The sequence below is a fragment of the Caenorhabditis remanei genome, chromosome IV (genome assembly GCF_010183535.1).
Source record: "Caenorhabditis remanei strain PX506 chromosome IV, whole genome shotgun sequence".
NCBI lineage: Eukaryota > Metazoa > Nematoda > Chromadorea > Rhabditida > Rhabditidae > Caenorhabditis > Caenorhabditis remanei.
Genome location: NC_071331.1, coordinates 10,880,052 through 10,901,567, shown reverse-complemented (window position 1 = coordinate 10,901,567; position 21,516 = coordinate 10,880,052). Strand labels below are relative to the sequence as shown.

Below are 21,516 nucleotides of genomic sequence, written 5' to 3'. Positions count from 1 at the left end.
AAAATTTGAAAAAATTTGAAAATTTTCAATGGTTCTATGAAAAACATTAAATCCTGTTTCAAAATTTCCACATATTCTCGGCGAACTCAATATTTATTCGATATTTTCCATTTATTAATTCAATGCTTAGTGCAACAGTATTGAATGTAGTAGGACTTGCAGTTTTATTTGAATATCATAAATTTTTGATAAGTTATCACCGTAACCCATATTGTCTCAACAATTTACAACATTCCTGAACGGGTAACTCAATGTACAAAAGTGAAAAGTACATAGACCGTGTTTCAAGAAATCAAAAACTTGTGACTAGGAGATAAAATTAATATCGTTGACGCTATGACATTTTTGAACATAGCCCCCAAGTTTCGTATGATATACAGATTTATAGAAAAAATTGTAGCAACATGTGTCATGAAAAAATCTGCTTAACTCTTTTTCCTAATATTTATTCGAAATTCTTTCAGGGTTATACACAAAATAAGCAAGACCCTTTTAGTATGATAGCAATGATGCGAAGATTGAATTTTCCGTATTCTAGAGAAAGTGTAACTGGAAAAAAACAAGGTCAATGTTAAATGGAAGAAAAAATTTGAGTCTCAATTAATTGCATTGACGCTTCTCTTTTTTCGATTCAAATTTCTCGTTTTTCTCTTTTTTTCCTGTTTCAGTCATTTTTTTAAAATGAAATCAGAATTACGAAGTTGATCCGTTCGCAGGAACAAGAGCATATCTGAATATTCAAAACAGACCAAAAATCCTTCGTAATCGTAGAAAAAAGTTAGACAGCCATCTGCTTATAAATGATGATATTCAGTGGATGGAAATCTCGCGTAATTTGATGAGAAGAGAGGCGTAATCAGGGAGAGGAGGGAGGGGACGATGGCCCGGCCACCAATAAATTGAATTATTATTATATAGCGTATGGCCGAAGGCGATCATGGGGAGAGGAGGAGGAGTTTCCAGAAGACGTGATGGGGGAGAAGGAGGGAGGGAAGGGGATGATACAAAATTTAGTAGCCTGATAGAAGTATACAAACTTCAATCCAAAGGCTGGGACAGACTTCAAGACATTTTGAAACCGAGACGTTTCGGAACTGAGTAGCTCATTATCAGATATTTTAAAATTGATCAATTTCTTTCAGAGTTTGTAAGCGAAAATTCCCATGATCTCAGTTTTGAAATATCAGTTTTCAGGACTAGCATTGAATGTTTGGGAGTCTGTTACAACCTCTGTGAATAAATTCTGAAACCGAAACTAGATGAAAGTGATTATTTGAATTTTCATATTACAGACTTTCAGTCAGACAAGATTCGAATTGTCACAGTTTCAGATTGTCTGGATTTTGAAAGAATTATCACTTCAGGTTGCTGTCTTCTTTCTTCCAGAAATTAGTAAACCCAATCATCATCGTACTGGGAACTTTTACAGTCTTTGTGAAACAAACAATTTTTAAACTAGAGCATTCAAATTTTAAGGAGCGTGAGTACAATAAATTGTGTAGAAACAGGTTTAGGCTGGTTTTCATGGTTCTTGTTTTCAAAGACATTTCTCACAATCAGTTTCAAAACAGCCAGCTCTGTATTCTCGTTTGCGCATGTTTCATTCGTTTTTATGAAACAAGGAAACTTTGAGACCAGAAATAGATATGAAACATGGAAAAATCCCAGAAAGACTGAAATGGAATGTCAGAAACGGTAGGAAAATCCGGACTCGGCGCGGATTGTTTTCCACTTTTTGTTTTGAAGAAATCTGTGTGTCTAGGTATGGATTTTGAAAATATATTATTTCAGGTTGTTCTTCTTCCCAGAAATTATTGAATTCGATCATGAATCAACTGGTACCGTATTCTACTGCGAATTTTTACAGTATTGACTGGTTTAGTTAGGTTTTACTGGTGTCAAAAAATGTTCAGTTTCAAAACAGCTGTTTCTGTATTCTCGTGTGCGCTTTATTCGATGACACGCAGCTATTTCAAGTAAAATTTTCCAAAAAAAACACACTGTGAGACAAATAGAAGAATAGACGTCGCATATGAGAATCGGATTTGGAATCTAACATTGATGCTGTTTCGAAATTTTTATTTATTTGGTTAGAAAACCCAAACTATTAGTTTCTGACAAATAGTCCGCATCTGAAATATCCTGAGTCTTGGCATCCAGTTCTACTCAAAACTTTATTTGACAAAAAATAAGACAAATTGATCAACATTGAAACGGTGAAAAGCATGCAATAACACATTGGAAACTCAAAAGATCCAAATCCTTCAAGGAGTTTGAACTGATGGGAACGGGAACGAGAGTGGCGGGAAAGTTCCGGAAAAGTTAGGAGGGTTTTGGAGTGGGAAATTCTGGAGGATCAATGGAATCAAATGAGGATTCTGAAGGAATGCTTGAGTGAGATTATACATCATTGGGTTCTGGGAGTAGAGGGGAATATTCGGGAGTTGGGGGATCGTAGAGGGATCTGTGAATCCAAGGAGAGGAGATGGATCGAATAGTTGGGGGACGTTATCCTTGACCTTCCTGCTTTTTGCTGACTGACGACGGAGCTTTCCACACTCTTTTCCAATATACATCTCGGTTCCCAACGCGGCAGTCATTTCCCAGTAGCTACCTAAAAATACTACGGTTGCCGAAATGTTAGTTCAGTTATGAAATAGTTTGAATCGCAGTTGTAGCTGGAAAAAATTATGAAACTAGAATTTACCTTTCCCATCAATCGTCCGAACCTTCTGAAACTCCTTATGCAACGACAAGTTGTGACGAACCGAATTCTGCCACTGTGACTTGTTCATCTGGTAATACGGGAAGTTGTTGGAGATGTAGGAATAGATCTCCGAGAGTCTCAATCGCTTGAATGGACTGCTCTGGATGGCCATTGCAATCAGTGAGTTGTACGAATACGGCGGTCTTTCGAGAGGGTCCGTTTCCTTGGATTCTGGGGAGCTGGGAGCTGAAAGAAAGGCTGATTTGGAATTTATCCAAGAAGCAGATGATAATCACAGTGACACTGAAATGGAATGCTAGAAACGGTAGGAAAATCTGGTCTGATTTTTTCCTACTTTAGATTTTGAAAAAAAAAACGTGTGTCCCTGTTATTTTTGAATCCGCCCATTTTATTCTAGCCACTCCATGGTTCTCTGACTCCTTCCACCTTCACCTTATGCCAACGCATAGCGTTTTTTCTCATCACTGACGCTTAAAAGTGGGCGGAGCCTAGAACTAACACCTCCATGGTTTTTGGCATTTCTCCTACTTTTTACCGTTTTACAGTATTTATGAACGAAGTTTTGAGAAACAAGTTGGCATGGTGTATCGGCAAAAACAGCAAAAACGGTACCTTGGTAATTTTCAAAAAATTTCTTATCAGAAATTTGAATAATAGTTCCTTTAGTTTTCATTAAGAGCATTTTTAACTACAAATATGGAGAAAATTACAAAAATTTGCCATCGGTGGTGACCGAACTTTCGCATGGTCTCGACCAAGTTCGGCCACCGAGCGAGCTCCGCCCACTTGCATATGGAGTGTCTCAGAAAATAGGCGGAACTGAAATTTTTCGCGCAGGAAAGATGCACTTATCAGTTTACACCCCCATAAAAGTCTCTAAAACCTACCTGGTGAAACTGCATTTGATTTCAGCTCCATCGATTCTGAGCTCATCGGAGTTGAGGCTTCTGAAAATATACTGTTCTTAAATAAACCACAAACGGAATAGGACAAACCTGACGAATCAATGGAAGACACATCCGGCGAGACACTGTGATGGAACATCTCTGGACACAAGTCGGTGATTGTGAATCCTTTCATTTTGTTACCTGAGGATTTGATAAATGTTTTACTTAATACCAGTATTATGAGAAGAAAACCATTAAGGAAATATATTGAAACCGATAAAACATTTCTAGACTACAAATATCCCATTCCTACTGTACAACACCCTGTCCAAACCCTTATCCTATCTTCACCTATTCAATTTGTGCTCCGTTCAAGGTAGGACAGATGTCTGGGTGTCACTTACACGCATAACAGAAACTAGTGGTTCACAACAGAATGACCTCGAAATGACCTCAATGAACTTTCCTAGTCAATCCTAATAGTTACGTAAGACAATACGGTGAGAATATGTGCTGAGGACGTGGAGAAGAGGATAATGAAAAAAAATCCCTAAAAATAAGCCTAGTTGTTTAGGCAGGAGAAAAATGAAATACTTATTATCAGTTTTTGTTTAATGACGAAAAAGTCCATAATAGGACAAGAGGCTCCGCCTTTTCACGTCAATGATGATATACTGGCGCTTGCAAAAAGTGGGCGGAGCCTAGGTAATTGGATGAGAAGTCTGGAGCGTCATAGATGGAGGAGATTTATTTGAGATTATTATGGACGAAATCTCATTGATATGAAAGTTAGTGCAACAAAAATGATATATCTGTGAAGCAGTAGTTTTCGGAAAAGAGCGAGGTAGGAAATAGGAGGAATTGACAATCATAACAATACTACTATTGTTCTGCCAGGATTCGTAGTTTCACTCGCTGGCCTAACATTGCAGAGGACGTGAGGAAGTTCTGCCACCACTAATTCCCATTTTTGAATAAACCGGACGTGAAACATTATATTCCAATTTTTTGATTTTTATACTGTTTCAGAAATATGTTTTTTTTTCAAAAAGTTTGAAGAGTTGGTGTCTCATGAGAAAAGCACTTACGGAGAACATTTCACGAATTTTCTATCCGCATAAAAAATTACTCGAAAAATTGTTTTTTAATGCCACATGAGGCATACAGCAGAGTGGAAGATAAGGAAACTTCGGATATGGGGAGGTGACGTTTATTAAACAAAATAAAACTAACTGTTTCAATGATTCCATATTAATTTACTACTTCAAAACGGAAAAGTGATGACTTCGTGAAATGGAGAAGCATAATGGAGAGGTTTTCAGGAATGTGACTAAAAATCGACTATAATGATGCGAAATGGAAAAAGGAATGATACATGTGTCAAGTTCCGGTGATCCAGAAAAGGGGGAGGCTCACATGGAATGATCGTGAATTGATATGCCTGGTTTTGGTTCATTATATTTTCAAACGAACACCCATGCAAAAATAAAATGTTTCTAAAAATATTGTGTTTTGTGCTATCATAGTTTTTGAGAAAATTGAATTTTTGAAAAAATGATGAAAAACGTTTTTCGCAAACTTCAAACTTTCATAACTTGCTTCAATCTAACTCAAAATGGAAGATCTAAAAAACAAAAGAAAGCTAAACTCTTCTAATTTTAGAAAACAATAACATAAAAATGCTACAAACTTTAATAATATAAAATTGGAAACGAAATTACATTTTTTCTCCAGTACGTAAAAACCGTATAAAAAATTCTAACCGTAGAAATCGATTGAAAATAGTGTCATAAAGTAGCAAATGCATAAATATGTTGAAAACACTCATAAAACCCCGGGGCACTCCAAAAGCAGAAAAAATATAGAAAAAAATTTGAATTCAAAAATTTGAAAATTAAATTTTTCCGTGAAAATATCTATAGAAGTAATCTAGTTTTGTCTCAAAATTAAATTTTTTGTATCTTCAGCTTTAAATTGAAACATAAACAAACATAATGTGAAGTGTTTTGGCTGAGCTATAATAGCTTGAATTGGGAATAACTTTTAAAAATTAACACTGGTATCATCCGGCTTCCGGCCACGACTTTCGAGAAAATGTTATAATTTTATTTAATTATTCGAGTATATCTGGTTTCTAGCTTTCAAAAAATATTTGCATTTTTGCTGTACGTCACGATTGAAGACAGTTACCATGATGTTAGTGAGGTCTGGTGAGAAAAGGTAATTGCAAGGTGGCTATTCAGTATTGTGACTTGTGTTTCACTCCATATCCAAAAATTAGATGCATATATTAAAATTAATTTTGTTATCTAACACTGTACAACACTGTGAATAGGTTTTTTTAACAAAAAAAATCTATGTTTGATTCCGTGGTCTGGTGTTATGTCATCAAAAGTAGAGGACGCTCCACGCAACCAAGCATAGAATATTTTTGTCAAAAACCTACTCTCAAAGTTGTATTCTGTTAGATAACAAAATGAATTCTAGTTGTAAGCATCTAATTTTCGGATATGGAGTGAAACACAAGTCACAATACTGAATAGCCACCTTGCAATTACCTTTTCTCACCACACCTCACTAACATCATGGTAACTGTCTTCAATCGTGACGTACAGCAAAAATGTAAATATTTTCTGAAAGCTAGAAACCAGATATACTCGAATAGTTAAATAAAATTATAACATTTTCTAGAAAGTCGTGGCCGGAGGCCGGATGATACCAGTGTTAATTTTTAAAAGCTATTCACTATTCAACCTATGATAACTCAGCCAAAACATTTCACATCATATTCGTTTATGTTCCAATTTAAAGCTGAAAATACAAAAAATTCAATTTTGAGACAAAACTACATTACTTCCATAGATATTTTGCAAGAAAAATTCAAATTTCATTTTTTTTCAAATTTTTGAATTCAAATTTTTTTCTATATTTTTTCTGCTTTTGGAGTGCCCCGTGGTTTTATGAGTGTTTTCAACATCTTTATGCATTCGCTTCTTTATGACACTATTTTCAATCGATTTCTACGGTTAGAATTTTTTATACGGTTTTCACGTATTGGAGAAAAAATGTTATTTCGTTTCCAATCTCATATTATTAAAGTTTGTAGCATTTTTATGTTATTGTTTTCTAAAATTAGAAGAGTTTAGCTTTCTTTCATTTTTTAGATCTTCCATTTTGAGTTAGATTGAAGCAAGTTATGAAAGTTTGAAGTTTGCGAAAAACGTTTTTCATCATTTTTTCAAAAATTCAATTTTCTCAAAAAGTATGATAGCACAAAACACAATATTTTCAGAAACATTTTACTTTTGCACAGGTGTTCGTTTGAAAATATAATGAACCAAAACCAGGCATATCAATTCGCGATCATTCCATGTCAGCAAAACGGAACGCGGTAGACTGAATTCCGCTCAACCCTGATTGAGAAACTGATTGTTGGCGTATCAACTTTTTTCAGTTTCAGCATTTCTAAATAGTAAATATTTTAACGGCTAGGATGATTGGACAGAAAAGATCTTCCGGTTATACTCTAGAGCCGCAAAATTTTAAAAAAATACAAAAGCGAATGCGAAATATTAGGTTGATGCATAAGTTTCTTTCTTTTTTGAAGGTGTGACTTCGGCTCCCGGTCTCTAAGCGATGAGGTTGTTTTTCAACCCAAATTTTTTTGCATTCTAATGACCTCTTTAGTGGCTAACATATAATGTTTCAAGTTGGTGCCTAGACAGTTCGCTCGTGAAAACGATGGCTTTTTTGATCGCCAACCAAATGCCTGTTTTGGAAAGTTTTTTGATTTTTGTCGCATTGGTATCGAAATGATAAGATCTTCATAAGAAATTGAACGCAATTTATAGAAAAAGATTTGATCTTGTTATCTCATTTTAGTTTTCAGTCGGAATGTAGAAAACAAAAAAGTTGTGATAAGACGATCGACAGCAACGAGAAACCATGGTTCAGCTGGGTTCAAACAAATTACAGAAATATTTGAGAGCACATTTGTACCAAACTATTTGTAAAAGTTAGAGGATAACATGAGAAAATTATGTCTTGAAAAAGTTTATGACAAAGCCATCAAATTGAGTGATAAAACTTGGCTGATAAATTTCTTATTATTTTTGCGCTTTCGAGAAATTTTGTGTACTAGACCTGAGTGGAGTCTAGGTCTCTTCTGAACGCTCACAAATAAGTCTGAACTATTTTATTGTAAGTAATCAATAGTACACACATTGATCTAAAAATGTGCAACATATCTAGTAGATTGCTTTAGAGGTAGGAGCAGTAGGCCTCATCAAACTCAAAAATCAAGTGATTTTGATGATGTTGACTTCGGGCTTCCTGCGAAAAAGGACAAAAGATGTGAATATTGGAAACAAAGTAAATTTAGAAACATCAATGTCTACTTTACTCAATAACCAACATTTCCACCAATTTCCCTATCTACAGTTAAAGAAATATCGAAAATACTCGCACACTCCTAAATTGCTGATCCTACCCTTTCATCAGGGACCCGCACTGAACTATCGTTGCTTAGTTGGAATGCTTTTTTTTGCTTTTTATAAATAGCTTTTCTTGCTTGTTTTAATTCTGAATAGCTCACACATTCTTTTCAACATTTTCTAGGAAAAAAATAGAGACGAAAAATGGTACCAAAAAAGGGTTCCTCAAGTGTTTTGACGTGGCTCCGGCTGAGATTAGGCGGATGGTGGACGTCAAGTCGCAGGTATAATCACAATGAGTTATAGGTACTAACCAACAATGTTTCTTATTATGTGAACTATTAGTCTTCTAGAAATTTCATACCAAAAATTACCCAAAAAAAGAAAGAAACTTATGCATCAACCTAATATATATAAACCACACTTACTAGTTTAATTTCATAAACTTGCTGTTTCTGAGACATTTGAAAGAGTGAATAAATTTAAGACTTCGATGCAAGTGTATCTCCCTTATTCAAAACTGCCGATACGAAATAATTTTAAGGGGCGGGAGCCCACCAAAAGATTCTCTCACAAAAACCGATATATACAAACTACATACCACCCTCTCATATCCCGACACCCCTCCATAGACCGCCTATCTCAATAGTCGAACCCAATTCACACTCCCACTTCTCACCTATGCTCTCAATTGAAACACACAATGATGGGAGACGCCGTTTTAACGCATTTGCATTAGAAAAAGTTCAGAACAAAAAGTGCGAACGCAATTATTTTGTAATGCACACCTGCCTGCCGGCATCCCATGTATACGCAATAAATATGGGAATGAAAAAAGGGGAATGCGGGGGAGGGTGGCGATGGGAAACATATTAGGATAGCGGGGGAAGAGAAAAGAAGGAAATGTTTGAGGGGGACGGTGGGGTCGACAAATTGTTTGAAAAATAAAAGAAATGGAGAAGATAAAGGTACTGTATGTTGCAGGATTTGACAAGGCGCCAGACTTTTCCGGAGTTTTGTTCCGTGACTAACTTTCAAACATTTGGCATGTTTCAAGAAAGACATGTAGTTGTTTTTGGATTATTGAAGCTAGTTAGAGACTTCAATGCCGGTTCTAAACTTTCAAAAAATACGGATTCCCAAACAATCAGCATTTATTTTTAACCCGAAGAAACATACCTGGACTCTGACCACTTGATGATGATGACGGCGATGAAGCCATGCTTGGAAGAATGTCCGCTGGAGGTGGTGAGGGTGCCGGTATATTGGAGAGCATCTGAAAAAGGAGGTGAACAAAAAGTTATCGATTTGAGAATATACATATTAAACTGCGAACAACATTTTGAAAATTCTTGGAAAAAACTTCAAAGACTGCGCGAAACTGGAAAAAATTGCAGTTTCGAGTTGAAACTGAAGAACATGTTAAGGCTAGTTGCTCAATGGAAATTATAAGAATTTCTTCTATAAGAACTGTCGGATAAAACTCGTTGAAAATTTCCAATTTTTCCATATTTCAAAAGTTTTCTGTTTCAGATCAATGAGAAAATGATTATGGAGCCATCATTGTCAATTACTGAATAATTTATAATTAAAAGAATAATTAAAACATAGAGCAGGAATTTTGAAAATATCTGGTCTTCAAGTTTTCCGTTTTCCCATTTGAAGTTCAATCTCTTAAAGAATATCAAACGATCTAACCATAACAAATGCGATATTTTGAAAACTTGGTGACACCGGAATTTTTTGTTTCAGACACTGTTCCACAAACAACAAAAAAGTCACTTGGTTTTCCAAAAGTCCGTTTTTCCATGTCAGGAACTTTCACAGTAAATACCGGTGGAAAACACTGTAGATCAGTTGTTAGAAAAATTTTAATCTACAGATATTTTTAGATAGAAAAAACTTGGAAAACGGTACTGATAATCCTGGCCAAACTGGAATGACGGTACAGAAAAGAAGACGAAAGTTCAACGATTGGAAGCGAATTGACGGATAAACAAACTAGCAATAAAATTTACGTACTGAAACTGTAAAATTGAAAAATTCAATTGAAACTACGTTCCACCAAGCAACTCTTCGGCGACCTACCCAAGAACACATAATGAGACAGTAAAAAATGAGAACAAACGAGGTGTGGATTGTAAACACCGAGGAAGACATCTCCTCACCCTCCTATATTACGAAACGGACCAATGAGAACGAGTAGAGTCATAAAACATCTGCTTTTTCCCTCTTTGCGGTCACAACAGATCAACAGTCAGTCGCTAATAAAATTAGTTTTATGGGCGTATAATGACTCAGAAAGAGTTGTAAATGACAGTATAAACATTAGGATAGAGTTGTGAATATCGACAGGCGGTGAGCAGACGGAGGCCTTTGGATGTGACCCGATTTGTCAAGGGATCCGAAAGACTATTACGTCAAGAGTCACATTCTGGTTTTGAAAAAAAGTTCAAACCGCAGTGATCAACGCGTTGCTCATTAGGCTTCATTCCATGAAAATGAGTGATTAGTGACCATCATTGTGTAGACGGAAAGAAGATGATAAAGAGAGAGAGAGTGATGAGGTCATTGAGTTGTGCATTTATCATGTTTTGAGTATAATTAGAATTTGCGAGAATGGGGATTTGCAAGGTGCGTCATGTCATAATGAGAAAATTAAAAAAGGGCAAAGTTTTGAACTTTTAATCAAACAATTGTCTTGAGAAAAATTTGCGGAAGAAATGGAAAACTAAAGCTTTTTTATGACATCTTCATTATAAGCGTCGTGAAACAGAATAAGAAGTTCGTTACAAAAACTGATTAATTCACAACGCGTCCCGTCCCAAATGCACCTATGATGAAACACTGATTTTAAATTATTTTCTTGACATCCATATTAAAGTATAAAAATATGTGTCCTCTTCCTTGATCGGGGCGTCCCAATTCGTCTCAATTTGAGCGATAACTTTTGGAAACAGAGAAAGCGTTTCATTTGCAGACCGTTTTTGAGGATAATATTAGAAAGCTATGTAGTATCTCAACAGGAGTAAATTATTTTCGGCTATTTAAGATCAAAATAAAAATGGATTCCGGTTTGAAATGAATACTTATTAAGTTCCAATTGATGTTTTTTGATACTGAAATAGTGTTATTTTCAACAAAAGATTAAGTTTTTGAGAATTGAAAAAAGTAATAATTCGAACCATCGAAACATTTTCGGCAAGTGAAAAAAAATTAAACGAGAGAAGTCGTTAATCATCTAACAAATAACTAATGGGGTCTAAACCGGATGAAGCTGGACAAAGTTTCTGTACCTTGACTCTACTGCGAACGTTTTCGGTGGACTTCATAAAAAATTTTAAATTCAAAACAGTGTTCATGAAATACTAAGTTGACACTAATGTTGCATTTGAAACACAAAATACCTGGTATCAAAGTTTTCATACCAATCTAAACGGTACACGAAGCTAAGGGAAGAATCATCTGCACATCACGATTTCTCCCAAACTCCGCCTACTGATGACTCATCACCGCTTGAAGTTTGAGCACTGTAAGGAGTGGTACACGGAGTATCAAGAAACCATAACTCAGATTTTTGAGCTGATAGTGTATATGAAGAATAATCATTAATGAGTCAAAAACCGAGACTTAAAACATCTAAGAAACAGTAAAAAGTGCACACAAAATACATGATGCCATCATACACACCAAAACTGAAACAAAACATGTAAAAGTTCATGAAAAAATGTTTTGTTGGAAAACAAACGGATGATCAGTTTGCTCAAAGTGCATCGATCCGTCATAATTTGATGAAATGCACTTTTCCGAGAAAAAGAAAGAGAGACTACTAAAATAACTTGTTTCGGTTGTGTTCTATATGAACATCACAAAATCTTCTCGAGCAAAGGATATAGCGATAGAAAACATACTTGTGGACTCAAAATTATGGGGATGAAACTGAAAAAAAAAACAATGTGACTAACGCTACAGTACGCTGGCAAATACCTCCCGGAAGACATTATTTTGATGAGTAGTGATGAAAAGGCACCTGGTATAAACATCTGCACTAATCCAGTAATTAAGATGATTGAAGGACAACAGGAAGGTGTTTGGGTTATCTAAACAGTAGCAATAGTATTTGGAGGTGTCAGAGTGTTCTAGTAAGAGGAATAGACAGATGGTAACGATTGTTACTGTTTCGAGTAGATCGAAAATGAATTGGTGGTGATTAAGTCTAATCTTCACTTGTAGAATTTTTCTGCTGCGAAAAATATTATACAAGAGGTAACTCTTTGAGGGAAATATTACATCGCACAGTAACAAACCAAGATCCACCGCCAAAAAGAGTTGTCCCCTCATATTTGTGCAGATAGTCGCACCTATTCTAGGGAATCGGTTACGGTAATAAGGTGTGAAGTGGGAAAGGAATCGACTTGTAATTATGGCTACTTAGCGGGAAGATATGAGGATCCGTGTTTGGACAGGAGGAGGTGAGATAAGTAGGTACAGTTGTTGGTGGATTATGTTTCTAGGTTTGGATAAATAACAGTTGTGAGGATAGGGAAATGATTTTGAATAAGCCAATCTTCTGACACTGTCATGAAGCGAAGGAAACCATGCTAGTTCGAGAACTCTACCCCGGTATATCTGAACGTTTTGGTTTCGAATTGACACGGTTTTGAAATTTACCAATTGTTCTGGTTTTCCAAACTTTTCTGTTTCGAAGCGTCAAGATGTAAGTTTCAAAATGTTGTATTTTCGATCGGCTTCGTTTGACGATTTTTCACTTTTGGAATGTTACGGTGTCATATGTTTCTATTTCGAGTTATCTGGTTTCGAAACGTCAAACGTCTTGGTTTCGAAACAGTGAATTTTCTTTAGAAACTCCACTTTCAAGTTTTTGATTTTTTTAATGCCACTATGTTACGGTTTCACCTCATTTTAGTTTTGAAGCCGTTTAGTTTTGAATTCTTTTATTTTTTAAACAATAAAGTTTTGAAATGTTTTAATTGCAGATCGTCGCAGTTTCAGAAAATTTAAGTTACTAATGAATCTTAACTTTCGCAGCGTTTCAGTGCCGAAATATTCTGATTTCGAATTTCATCTATTTTGAAATGCTTTTCTCAATGAACTTGTTTCACGAATCATACTGACCATAAAAAATCGTATTAGTTTATTTAACATCGTTGAAACATTATTTACCAACACTGCTACTCGTCACATTGAAATTCCCTTCTCTTGCAGCTTTGACACATCCGAAGAACTCTGAAAATCTCAAATTATTTATTACTTACAACTAGCGGGAAGATATGAGGATTAGTGTTTAGAAGAAAGAGATAAGATATTTTCGTGAACTTTTTGAATTATGTTTCAAGATTAGCATAAATAACAGTCTGAGGATACGAACATTAATGAGCACAAGGAGGAATTCTTCAGAATTCAAGAAGCCTTGAAACCGAAAATTTTGATTTCAAAGAAAAGTATTTGGGAAAAAAACGGAAAGAACATCTTCAGTCACTGTCATGAAGCAAAGGAAGCCATGCTAGTTCGAGAACTCTAGTTTCTAAAGTTTTTGGTTTCGAATCGATTTGGTTTTGAAATGTCTCTATTCTTTAAATCTTGGTTTTAAAATCGGTCGTTTTTGAAACTTTTCGGTTAACTTTTCGGTTCACGATGTAAGTTCCAAAATTTTGTATTTTCGATGCAGTTTCGCTGGTCTAGATTCCTCAATTTCGGAATGTCACGGTGAATTTCGAAAACACTCCACTTTCAAGGTATTGATTTTGAAAAACCACGATCTGAACATTTTACGGTTTCAACTCATTTTAGTTTTGAAACTTTTTTGTTTATAATGATCTTGGATTTAATGACACAGTTTTAAAATGTTTCAGTTACAGAATGTCGCAATTTCAGGAAATTTCAGTTTGAAATGAATTTTAGCTTTCCCAACTCTTCAGTGTCGAAATATTCTGATTTCGAACTTTATCCATTTCCAAAATTTATGCTCACTCTAGTTTTTAGGAACTTTCGAAAATTCTAACCACTGACCATAAAAACTTGAAATATTTTATTAAACATCGTTGAAACATTAATTAACAACACTGCTACTCGTCACATTAATATTCACTTCTCTTGCAGCTTTGAGACATCCGAAGAACTCTGAAAACCTCAAATTATTCTTAATTCCCCATTTTCTTTCCCCTTACCAAAAACAGCATTCCGATAATTGTCGATGACAAAAATGACAGGCAACGGGTCGATTATTGGGTAGAGCGCTGTGGTGAAAGTGGTGACATCTCCAATAATTTGGAATCCAAGATGGAAGAGAGGAGAGAAGAAATAGATGGATAGAGGGACAATCATGAAGAATACCGGAATGATTGTCTGGAATTTTCAGTTATGGGAAGAGTAATTTTTTTGATTTGAAGAAACCGCAAAACTTTGTTAATAAATTATTATAGGTTTATGGAAAAAATTATGTTTCAGGAATAGCATACATATGTTATGATCGGTTATGGATGTAAAAATTAAAAAAAAATAAATTACCTGAAGCACCAATGCCTGATAAAGTTGTTTCTGAAGTTTCCTCGTATACTCTGACCTCCCTTCCAGTATCAAATGTTTTATTCGTTTGTAGGTCAAATTTCCGTAATAGATTATGAAAACGAAGCAGACAGTCTGAAAAGTTTATAATCATCACTTTATAATGATCCACTATTTTTTTAAACAGTGCTTAAATGTTCTCCGTTTTAGTCAATCCAAGTAAAATGTTGTTGAAAAATTGCACGTGCTAACAGACACCCACCATAATAGTTCCCAGAATACACACTCCCTGAATCCCTTTGTAATTCAGAATATCCTTTCCGTCTGCTGTCTTTTTGTGATACAAAACACCGACGTACATAATTTCCGGTATAGTTAAGTTATAGTTTTGGAGGAGGATTTCTCTGAAAGTTGGTTGGAATAGGTTTGGAAACAACAAAAAAGTAGTTAAGAAAACTTCTAACATTGCATATGACAAATATTTGAAACTGAAAATGCACATTACCTCATATACTCTGAACTTTCGGGGTCTTCATGTAGAAATGCCAGAACAGTTTGAGCCCAAATAAAGCCCATGAATATGGGAACGGCAAGCCAGCATATGAAGAACCATCCCTCAAAATACTTCAAATTTCCTTTCCTTTCCAATGCGAAGAATCGAAAAACGAAATGAACAACGAACATCGACATGATGACTCCACAGAATCCGCATCCGTAATCTATAATGTTGATTTCAGTGATCATCAAGTTTGCTTTCTAGATCTACTAAAGATCCATCTTCATTGATGCGAGACTAGAAGTCTGCTACGCTTCATGGCTTGTAGAGTTTCTATGGAAAGAACGTCAATGTTCCAGATTGAAATACTCATGTTTTTGAGGAGGATGAAACAGAAAGTTTTGAGAAGAGTATTTGCGTCATGTGGCATTTTGAAGCCTTAGAACCTTTACTGAAGGTTTCCCCGACGATAAATACATAATTCACGATGAGTCTCGTCCAACCTCCGACAAATTGATAACAACGTTATCAATAGAGCGCGACTGCGGAGCTAGCCTGGGTCTGGCAGTGATAATTCTCCTCAAGATAACAGAGATATCGCAATTTTGGCGTCCGGTCTGCATTTGTAACAGCTATGGCAGCACTAAGAACGAGCAGGAGACTAGAAATGAAAGAGTACGATAGATATTTCTAGAAATTGAAACAGAAAATTTGATTCCTCTGCACGTGCCAATTGCATTGAGCTTATGCGTACGTCATCATATACTGGTGGTCTATCACACCTCATTACAGATCACAAAATTAGTGTTGAAATTGCGCTACACAGAAAACTGATTAGAGCTCAATTGCGGGTAGGTCAAGCCGCACAGAGCTTTTGTAATTTCTACGTGCCGAATTCAGAAGGAGGTAGTAAGAAACAAGTGCCAATTGACGGTAACAGAAAAGATGTGCATGAGTTGAAACAGAGTGTTCTATTAATCGCGAATGAGTTGGAGATATTCCGAGGAAAAGTGTGTATATTTCGCTGCTTTTCCTAGCTCTTGCGATCAGAGCTGTACGGAACTAAAAACTTCGGAAATTTCGGAATTCGGAAATATTCCGCAATATTCTTTTCAGTAATTTCCGAAAAAAATTGGGAAATTTTCTGACGGAAAACAGTTCCGCAAAGTGTTTTTGGAAATTTCCGATTTCCGTTCCGCACATCCCTGCTTGCGAGACTAATTTCCGAAAGGTAAATGTTTTAGTGAGAATAAATTTATAAATTTTAAACTTCTAACCCGCACAGATTAGCTGAAAAAGTACTACGTTATTTTAGTCAGCAACTGAAACGGTAATTCTTTCAAAGTAATTTATTGATTTGTACTGCGTTGACCTTCTAGGAATTTGGCCACTCAATATATTTTTCGATAATTGAAATTGCAATGAATAACAATAGCAAGATCACAGAGCAACTGGATATTTTATGAACACTATTTGAAAAAATTCACTGTTACCAAAGGTTTTAAAACTGGTTTACACAAATCATAGTTAGTAACACCCATCTTTTTCGTTCCACACTTTCTATCTCCCCTCCCTCAAGACTCACAAAGAAGATATCGATCGATCAGCGGATTGTTTGCGAACTGAACCTTCGCTATCACTTGAAAACAGTCTTTATATGAAAATATGAGTGGATTCAAGAAGTATTCCATAAATGAATATCCAGTGGAAACCGTTGAGAAGAATATCATCAGATACTTATAGGTGCCCAATTTCGGAGGAGATCTTTTAATTATCAAGAATATTAATGTACAGTTTGTGATTAGAGCAAATGAAAAGCAGATATTTTGAATGATATTTTTCACTGCGAGATTCATTTTTTGAGAATAAAAAATCAGAATGAATGAAAAGGGAGTTGGATGAAAAGAAAACGTGCAATATCACAGGAAATTATGGGTTCGTGCTTATTCGATCGGAAGTTTTTCGAGAAGAAAAAACATGAGAATGGTCAGAAGGAGGGGATCTGTCTGTTAGGGATAATGAGATATGAGTAATGTGACTGGGGAATCAGAAATCGGGGTGGTAAGTAATAAGGGCAAGATGATGTTATGTTTTTTAACAGGAAGTTTTGTTTCGAAGGGAAGACTCATGAGATAATAAGAACATGAGAATAGCATAAATCAGAACACAAAACTCGAAAAAAGGAACAGTAAAATGAGGTTTGGAGAATGTTATTTGGAAATCTGCAATTTGAATATTAGTTCGACACAGTTCTTACAAAAGCGCTCAAATGTTAGGCTTTATGTGAAACTGAAAATTATAGATAATGTGATGAAATTATATTATTAACCGAGAAATATCCTGTTATCGGTAAATAGAAAAATAAAACTTTGTTATTATTGATGATTGTCAGATGATTGTGTTTTGTTGATTTATATCGTTAAAAAGAAGAAAAAACACGAAATTTTGTTTAAAAAAGTGAGAAAAGGAGGGATTAAAAAATTATTTTGTCCGAGAGGACTACACGAAGGGAAAAATTTGCGTGGGAAAACTCTTCCACAAAGGCTCCTTTTGAGCCGGGAAAACGGGAATTCAGAGCGTTTAGAGCGATTTTTAGCATATGCTCCAATGATGAAAGTTGTACAGAATTTTCTGAAATATCAGAATCTGAAAAAAAAAGACTTCAGTCCTTCTTTAAACTCTGTTTCCACTGTTTCAGACACCTAGTTTGAATACTCGCCGAAATGAATAAACTATTATTTTTTTCGATTTGTTGCTTCATCGCACTTTGTTTCTTCCTCTTATTTCATATGTTCATGTGTTTAAAAAATCATCACCTTGACAGCTCCGCCAAGAGATCAAAAGACAAATGCACTCTCTCATATGTGTATCCTCATTATTCCATGTTTCAATAATGTCTTGTTACACTCTTCGTTTTTTGGTTTTATTCGCTTTTATTTTGCTTTCCAGTCTCGTGAGTTCAAAAAAAAAATCAAACGTTTTGGGGAACTCTTCTCAATTGATTGCAGAATGAATCGGTCAACTTATTGTTGTTTTGGGGTTATCCTTCTGATACTTCTGAAACAAAGTATTGTGATGTTCAATCGGAAAGTGGAAACTTTGAAAGTTGTATGGATTTGTGTTTGAAAAGTAACACGTGTATGGTGAGTGATTTATAAAATACTACGTTTCAGCAGGTTGATATCATTTGACTTTGAATGTTTCATTGCTACAAATAAAGTATATTGAATTTTAGCTTGCCTTTGGTACCGACAACAGCTGTACCCTATGTGATACCTACTCAATATCTGTTATAACTCAAACTAACGCTTCGAATGGGATCAAGACTGCTATTAAAATTGATCAACAACAACAGTGTCCGAGTATGCAGAACGATTTATATACAAGATCGGTGAGAATACATCTGATTACTAACACGTTTTAATAACATTTCAGGACACCCCTGACAACTATACGCTGTCATTCTCCAACTCTATTTGGAAACTATCTTATGGCAAGAAATGTGTCACTGACTCATGGAAAATATTCTTGAGACCTGCCGGACCAACTTGCATCAAAGTGGAGAAGGCTCCCAAGTTTATCAATTATACAGGTGCTATGAACTTCTGCAAAGCACAAGGAAATCTAATAGCGCCCGCTGGGTTGCAGTCAGAACATGAAAGACATTTTATCCTCGGTGAGAAATTTAGCAGTTAGGTTATAACTGGTAATTTTCAGAAACTGCAAAGTCAGTCGGAGGAGCTTATCCGACTCTGGAATACACGTCCGTGTGGTTGACTGGAACTATGAAAATTGCTTGTTATCAGCAGCCAACACCGTCTAACTGTACTGACATAAAAGTAGGAAGTTTCCATTTGAATGGAGCTGAAAAAATGAACATTATAGGCATTCCAAGCATTCGCATGGCAAAATAACTTTGACTCGTACAAGTTTGCTCCAGGATATCCGACTTTTGTTAAATCATCTTCAAACCAATATCAGAAATGTTTACAAATGATGATAGCGCAGAAATCGGAAGACTGGGATGGAATGATTACGAATACAGTGTGAGTTTTACGTGGTGCATGGCCCCTACACACCCAAATAACCCAAGGGATTACTGTCGATTTAGCAGTGCATATTCTTACTGTAGCTTAAAGACGTGTGATTTTTTGTCGGAAAATTGGTTTTTTCCAGATGCGAATGGGAGTGCAATGCGGCGAAAACAACTTGTGCTACTGTTTATGCTTGTATTGGTCTTGCTACGTGATATTGAGAATAAATTCCTTTTTTGTTTTTCTGAAATTGATTCAGAATATGAAGGTGAAACAGAGACAAAAAAACCTACAAAATCAAGTTTCTATGCGATTGCCATTTAATGGAAAATTCTAATTAAAAACAGGTGAAAATAAGAATAATTTTTCACGGTTCTCTCCCTCTTCTCGAATCGAGTTTCATTCGTATGAAACTTGTTAGCACTTGCTTCTTTACGACTGAAATAAAATGAAAAACTACTCCGCACTTTTTGAGAATTCAACTTGTAATGCTACCCGCTTATCCTTGATTTCAGATGAATTGAAGTCAATACATACCTTAGTTCTCCTTTACATCATCTGCTTCATATTTTTGTTATTAATAATAGTATTTCCCTTTTATGTTTACGTAAATAAAATTAATAGAGAGCGAGATAGCCAGGTGAGATACTTGCTTGGCACAGTTCTTACAACTGCGCTCCACTGAAATTTCCTTGAAAATGTCTCTTTTTCTCTGCTTCTCTCAATTTCGCACACAATTTTTTCGGTTTCGGTAGAGCGCGGTTGTAAGAAACGTGTCGTGCTAATATGACAGTAAGAGTCAAGTAGTCTCCACTGTATTTCTCATTTTCAGATGATCTTGTTTCCAGTAACCAACCATTTTTATAAAATGGTTCAAGCAACTTATTTGATAATATTTTTTCTTTTTATCAGTATCTCTGGTTTACTGTTAATCGCTTCAAGAAGAGAGGACGATAACTCGGATACTTCAAAGTGCGTTTCAACTTTCATGAATTCCATCAAGCATTTAATTTCAGATTGGAAAGGATTTCATTGATTTTACTTTTTCACTCATTGGGTTTCCTCGCCTTCGCACTTCATATAATCACACAAGTATTTCAATTATTGATTTCATTAGTTGCAATTCGTAAATTCATTATCTACTTCTATCCGTCTTCAATTCCACGTGTAGTGGATATCCAGAAAACTTTAACAAAATACATCTGGACATTGTATGTTTCTATCATGATGAAGGAGTTAATCTGCCTGTATCGGTCAATAATATCTACAGTAACCGTTTGTGATGAAGAAGAGACAATCACGCTTTACTCGGTAAGTCAATCACTTCTACAATTTTCATAAATTTCTGAAGGTCTCTAACATCATGTTCAATTTGTTCTACTTGATATCCAGCTCACTCTACATCCCAGTTGTTATAAGTATGAAAAAAACAAAAAGTTTGAAATATTCAAAAAAAAGCAAGTCACAAAGATACATTGTCTTGCAAACGGTAGCGGTTCTTTTTTTCAAAACTGTAAGACGAAATCTCACAGTGTTTCATTTTATTTTTGAGTTTTTCAGCTCTCAACACTGATTATATCGTTTTCCTACTATCTTGGAACTTTCGGATTCTTCTCGATTGCAATTGACATTGTTAGTACACCATTCATAGTACAAATCTCGTATTTGTGTATGAACAAGAACAGTGTAAAACGAATATTCACGGAGTTTAAATATGCAAATTTCATGCGGATTCTGATGAATATTGAAGTGAAGTCTACGGTGGAGCCTGAAATTCCGAAACCGGAAGTCGAAACAACGCGTGTGTAAATGAACTAGTGGTGTTTGTATTGACGTCAATAAATTCTCTCTGTTAGCTATAAATAATCATTGCAATCACGTTCCACTGACATAGAGTGAAAATCTTGCGCGAGATTTCAAACGGGACACTAATTTACTGATAAAAGCCGAGTCTAAATTTGATACGAGGCTAGCAGACAGTGTTAATTGAAAAAGCAGGTGAAAATAAGTTTTCTCGATTCGCTCCCTTTTTGTACTGCTCAAATGTCAGTCCATCAGAGCTGTCAGAGCTGTGCGGAATTCCTTCCTTCGACTCCCGTTTTCCGAGTTCCTTTTTCAAAAATTTTACAGCCGCATAGGTCTGCTGTCCATATAATTTCCTACACATTCCTGGCGATTTCACTATTGTTAATAGTTTTATATTCACCTTCACTTCGGTATGATAATAAACTTTTTTTTTGCGTTTGAAGGTATGTGTCAGGTCGTGCTCTTATTGTAAAGGTCGACATTCAAGTGTTCTTACTTAGTTAGCAGCAATTACGCTGAATCATCTTCGCCATTTTCTGCTAACTCGTAGCGAGATGGCAAACACAATCAGCAAGCTAAGGTCGCCAAGACAAAGGTTAATGTTGTG

At 35.6% G+C, this 21,516-nt stretch overlaps 3 protein-coding genes across 3 annotated transcripts; 1 reads left to right on the top strand and 2 right to left on the bottom strand.

Annotated features, from left to right (window-relative positions):
* Positions 1-2,264: 2,264 nt before the first annotated feature.
* Positions 2,265-3,808, bottom strand: GCK72_013220 (uncharacterized protein; the record flags this gene model as incomplete). Its single annotated transcript, XM_003088819.2, has 4 exons — positions 2,265-2,614; positions 2,708-2,953; positions 3,616-3,675; positions 3,724-3,808. 4 exons carry the CDS (start codon positions 3,806-3,808, stop codon positions 2,265-2,267), a joined length of 741 nt encoding a protein of 246 aa, XP_003088867.2.
* Positions 3,809-14,118: 10,310 nt separating this feature from the next.
* GCK72_013219 (uncharacterized protein) lies at positions 14,119-15,317 on the bottom strand (the record flags this gene model as incomplete). Its single annotated transcript, XM_053729726.1, has 4 exons — positions 14,119-14,189; positions 14,237-14,414; positions 14,836-14,977; positions 15,079-15,317. The coding sequence occupies 4 exons, from the start codon at positions 15,315-15,317 to the stop codon at positions 14,119-14,121; spliced, it is 630 nt and encodes a 209-aa protein (XP_053584498.1).
* Positions 15,318-17,962: 2,645 nt separating this feature from the next.
* Positions 17,963-20,912, top strand: GCK72_013218 (uncharacterized protein; the record flags this gene model as incomplete). The annotated part of the gene is made up of 8 exons (XM_053729725.1): positions 17,963-18,022; positions 18,078-18,212; positions 18,305-18,460; positions 18,505-18,661; positions 18,787-18,908; positions 18,955-19,115; positions 20,120-20,414; positions 20,664-20,912. The coding sequence occupies 8 exons, from the start codon at positions 17,963-17,965 to the stop codon at positions 20,910-20,912; spliced, it is 1,335 nt and encodes a 444-aa protein (XP_053584497.1).
* Between the last annotated feature and the right edge of the window lie 604 nt (positions 20,913-21,516).